General features: G+C 34.8%; 1 protein-coding gene across 1 annotated transcript; it reads left to right on the top strand.

The window, feature by feature from the left end:
• The first annotated feature begins 3,071 nt into the window (after window positions 1–3,071).
• Window positions 3,072–4,532, top strand: LOC141699841 (uncharacterized). Its single transcript, XM_074503654.1, has one exon. The coding sequence runs from the start codon at window positions 3,072–3,074 to the stop codon at window positions 4,530–4,532; it is 1,461 nt and encodes a 486-aa protein (XP_074359755.1).
• The last annotated feature ends 917 nt before the right edge of the window (window positions 4,533–5,449 follow it).

The following is a 5,449-nucleotide window of genomic DNA, read 5'->3' as shown; positions in this document are numbered from 1 at the left end:
TTCTTGGTTGCAATGGTTAAATATTGGTTTAGTGGATTCATGTAATGGAAGGTTGGTTGATTGTTGGTGTAATAGAAGGATTGATGGTTGATTGTTGGTGTAATGGTGACAATTTGCTTGTAATCTGAATGATAGTTTGGGTTTTAATTTTTATGGCATGTTCATTTTATAATGTTGTTGTGTTTAATTTTAATTTGAAAAACCATTGTTTGAGGAGCTTTTAGCCAATAAAGTTATACAATAACCATATTATATTGTGTCTCACACAACACTTATAAAGACCAAGCTCATCATGTTTTATAACATATAACAATGCTATTTAAAACTAAACATTGTTAAAAGAAGATTCACACAATAAAAAACCATTGTCTGAACAAAACTAACTATTATCCATTGTCCAACAATGCTATGAAGAATAAAAAGAATTATGCCTTGAAGACCACACAACACTTTCTACATTAAAATATAAGTGCAAAACATAATCATACAATACCAAGTGATAAAAAAATGTTGTATAAAGCAATTCCAACAATACAAATTTAAAATAAAGGTGTTGTCTGTATGGTTGTAAGACAACAAAATTTTATCTTTTGAAAATTGTGTGTTAAGGTGGAGGACAATAAATAATAAGGGTTGTGTGTTATGTTCTACTCCTAAACTTTTAGTAAGAACATACACAACGTTTTCAAGAGAACTTGTCTAAGTATACTTGTTACAACAGAATATATAGAAAATACTTGTTTGTTATGGTTGTAATACAACGGTGGTTATCGTTTGAATTGTGTGTTAAGGTAGAGGACAATATATATATCTGAATAAGGGTTGTGTGTTATGTTCTATTCTAAAACTCTTAGTGACCACATACACAACCTTTTTAACATTACTTATCTAATAAATCTTCTTACAACAGAATTTATGGAAAGACGTTGTTTTTTCTGGTTGTAATACAACGGGGACTCATAGTTGGTCGTTGTCTTCGATGACTCACACAACTGTTTCTAATCGTTGTCTGATCCATGTAAGAGACGGCGGCTCAATAGACAACGGGTTTTCAGGGAGTCAGATAACGGGTTAAAATACTTGTCTGAGCCAGTTTTCCTTGTAGTGTTTTACCATTTATTCATCTTTTGAAACATTTGAATGCAATATCAAAAAAAATTGTTAGCGTCAACAAAAAATAGTGGCACCTTTAAAGTAAGGTGGATTGACTAATTGCAACATATCACACTAGTTTGACTATAATGATTTGATTAGATTAGCATATACGTGAGGTCATTTTGCCATTTTTATAGATGGGTCATACTAGATGGGCTGATGAAATTAAAAATTTTGTATTATTAAGACTAGATGGGTTGATGACACTAATAATTTAGAATTTTTAATTTTTTTTGGTTACTCAAGCCTAATCTTGTGTTATTTTGGTCCAATAATCTTCAAACCCATTTCCAAATTTTATTTCCCTCGTTCAAACCCTAGTATTTCTTATAAAATACACACCACTACTAGAAATAGTAGATACGACATTAGTGCTTAGAAATCAGCATGTAATGCACCCGATGTTAAAATGCAGTTTAACATCGGTTTTGTAAAAAGCGATGTTGAATACAAATACTGACATCGATTTTACTTAGTAGCCGTTGTCTATGTTCAAAAATTAAAAAGGTCATAAATATGCTTTTAACTTTGACATCAGTTGATTTTGTTAACCGTTGTCTATGGCCTTTTTAAAAAAAATAAAAATTACTTATCTTTCCCCCCCCCGATTTCAGTACACTTTCCCCCCTTTAATTTTAACAAAAAGTACACTAATCTGTTATTCCCCCCTTTTCTAAAATAACTACCGCGACCTCATCTCTCCCTCGACCTTCATCTCTCTCATCTCTTTCATCTCTCTCTCACCTCTCATATCACTCTCATCTCTCCCCTACTTCTCTCTTAGTCTTCTCTCATCTCATCTCTCATCTTCTCACCGTCTCTTCTCTCTTTTCGCCGAAACCCTAATTTTAGCCCCAATTCTAGTTCAAGATTTGGAGCTTCAAATTAGACCAAATTAAACTTGAAATTGAGCATCTGGAGGTTGGAGCATCTGGAGGTAGACGCTTTAGAGCATCTGGAGGTTGGAGCATTGAGGTTTTGGAACATTAAGGTTTTGGAACATTGAAGAACATCTGGAGGTATATTCTTCTTTACAGTTTATCTCCCTCATTTTTACGTTTGATATTCTATTTATCTTCTTTGTGCATGCAAATATTTTATGTTTTTGGGGGGTTTTATGTTTGTTTCATTTTTGGGGTTTTATGTCCTGTTTTTCGGAATTTTATTTCCTGTTAAATATTTTAGGTACATTGATGTAAATCAATATTTTAGGTACATTGATGTAAATGTAAATGTTTCTGTTCTGTTTTTAATTATGTGTTTTCAGGGGGTTGTTCATACATATTAGTGTGTTTTTTTTGGGGGGGGGGTTGGGGACTGCATTTGAACAAGTCTCAGATATGAACAAGTCTCTGCATTTCTTGTTTTGTATAATAGTCATTTCTCTAATATGAACAAGTCTTTGCATTCCTGATATGAACTATTTGTTACTTGTATTGTATAATAATAATTGTTTTGTATAATTATCCTTCTCACAGATACAATAAGTAACAGATAATTTTAATTTATTTATTTATGGGCTGAATTTGTTTCAATAGTCAAGTTCTCACTGAGTTTTATTTATGTGAAGGAAATTTAACAATTGTCTGGGTTGTGAATGTTGGAATTATTGGTTTTTAATTATGTGATATTTTCAAATATCTTGTTTTAATTTGTTTTAAATATCTTGGTTTAATTTAGTCTAGTTTATAAATTTAGTCTAGTTTTGTAATTAATTGGGTATATGTGTAGGATCTTAGAGTAATGAATTAGTACTATAAATTATTAGGATATCAAGGTATTTACTCCTTTCTAAGTTTATATAATTAATCCCTACAGTAACCAACACAAATTTGATATACCTTTTATTAAATAATTATAAATAGGTATGTGTTGGATTTTTAATATTTATAGTGGCTATCAGGTAGGGAAATTTGATGGATAAGACATGGATTTTGCAAGATATGGATTCTTTAGCATTTGAAATGGGGTTGGAAAACTTCTTGATATATGCTGAAGAAAATTCTGACGATCGTAACAAAATTCCTTGCCCTTGTGGACGATGTGCGAATTTTAAAAAATTCTCTATAAAAATAATCAGGGGCCATATCTATCACAATGGCTTTTGTCTAGGTTATGTGTATTGGGTTTGGCACGGGGAGACTGCTTCTACGGGTCCTAAATCTTCAAGTGCTAGTTGTCCACCTGAAGAGCAAGCTCCAGACCCACCTCCTGAGCAAGCCTCTGATAAAGCATCAGAGCAAGATCAGGAGCATGTCGCTGCTTTGGAAACTGTTGATGTTTGTGAAGCGGTATATAACTCGGGTCAATATGATAATGATTCATATCAGTTTAGGAGGTTCGTAGCCGATGCTGAGCAACTTCTATATGAGGGTAGTGACTGTACTAAGTTAGAGTCGATGTTGAAGTTGCATAACTGGAAATCTAGGTTTGGTATTACCGATAGTGCCTTCACTGACCTCCTTTCTTTAGATGGGTCTCTACTTCCCAAAGATAATGTGTTACCTAGTAATGCATATGAAGCAAAAAAAACCCTCTACAATTTAGGTCTGGAGTATATAAAGTTCCATTCATGTCCGAGTGATTGTGTACTGTACAGGGGTGTACATGCTGATGCAACCAAGTGTCCTAAGTGTCGACTTTCTCGGTGGAAGTTGACCAAGAAAGGTGAAGAGAGGGTTAATCTTCCACCCAAAGTCATGTGGTATTTTCCAATAATTCCTAGATTTAAACGTATGTTTAAATCTCCTTCCACCGCTGAACTAATGTGTTGGCATGCGCAACAACGGACACAAGATGGTAAAATGCGACATCCAGCCGACTTTCCATCTTGGAAAAATATAGATTATAGGTGGCCCTCCTTTGGTAGTGAACCGAGAAACCTTTGCTTGGCTTTATCGGAAGATGGTGTAAACCCGCACAATAATTGCCTATCTAATAGATATAGTTGTTGGCCAGTCATATTGGTGACTTACAATCTTCCTCCCTGGTTATGTATGAAAAGAAAATTTATGATGTTGTCGATATTGGTCCCTGGCCCGCATGAGCCTGGTAATAATATCGATATCTACTTACAACCGATGATTGATGATTTGAAAAAGCTTTGGGAGGAAGGGAAACCAATTGTGTATGACGCGTATAACAAATCATTTTTCACTTTAAAAGCAGTTTTAATGTGGACGATAAATGACTTCCCTACTTACGGAAATTTATCCGGCTGCGTCAATAAGGGTTATAAGTGTTGTCCAGTTTGTGGAGATGACACCGTAGCTAAATATTTGACTCATAGTAGGAAAATGTGCTACCAAGGGCATCGCCGATATTTGCCTCTACATCATCCTTATAGAAGACAGAAGGCTGCTTTTAATGGACAATAAAAGTTTGGGCAGCCGCGTCGAACCCTATCCGTAGAAGATGTGTTAGTAGAGCAAGAACAAATCAAATTTGAATTTGGGAAGAAAATGAAGAAGGCAAAGAAGGTTGAATGTCCATGGAAGAAAAAGTCAATATTTTTCGAGTTAGGATACTGGAAATTTCACCATGTTAGGCACTATATTGATGTCATGCATGTCGGGAAGAATGTATATGATAGTCTGATTGGCACATTACTAAATTTGCGCCATAAGACAAAGGATAGTGCGGCATCCCGTCGTGATATAATGGAAATGGGCGTTAGATCTGATTTGGCTCCCCAAGTAGGAGTAAAGAAAACCTATTTGCCTCCTTCTCCCTTTACTCTATTAAAGGCAGACAAAAGGCTTTCTTGTCATCATTAATGTCGATGAAACTTCCATACGGACATGCATTGAACATAAAAAATTGTGTTTCCATGCCTGATTTGAATATTTACGGGCTAAAGTCACATGATTGCCACAACCTTCTCCAATAATTACTCCCGATTGCAATACCCTCCGTTCTTCTGAAGCATGTTAGGGTCACAATTATTATATTGTGTTTCTTTTTAATGCTTTGTGCAACAAATTAGTAGACGTGTCAAAACTGGATAAGCTGTAGTCAGATGTCATACTGACCTTGTACGATCTAGAAAAGGTATTTCATGCGTCATTTTTTGATGTAATGGTACATATAGTAGTCCACTTGGTTCAGGAACTACGCTTATGTAGACCAGTATTTTATAGGTAGATGTATGTCTTTGAACGGTTTAATAAAGTACTAAAGAGTTATGTTCGAAACTGTTATTATCCTGAAGGTTGTATGGCAGAGAGTTACCTTGGAGAAGAGTCCGTAGAATTCTACACCGAGTTTATTAGTTAGAATTACTCCACTGCCGGTC

The sequence above is a fragment of the Apium graveolens genome, unplaced genomic scaffold, assembly GCF_009905375.1.
Source record: "Apium graveolens cultivar Ventura unplaced genomic scaffold, ASM990537v1 ctg1400, whole genome shotgun sequence".
NCBI lineage: Eukaryota > Viridiplantae > Streptophyta > Magnoliopsida > Apiales > Apiaceae > Apium > Apium graveolens.
The sequence above is the reverse complement of the archived record's forward strand: the minus strand, read 5'-3'. Positions and strand labels throughout refer to the sequence as shown.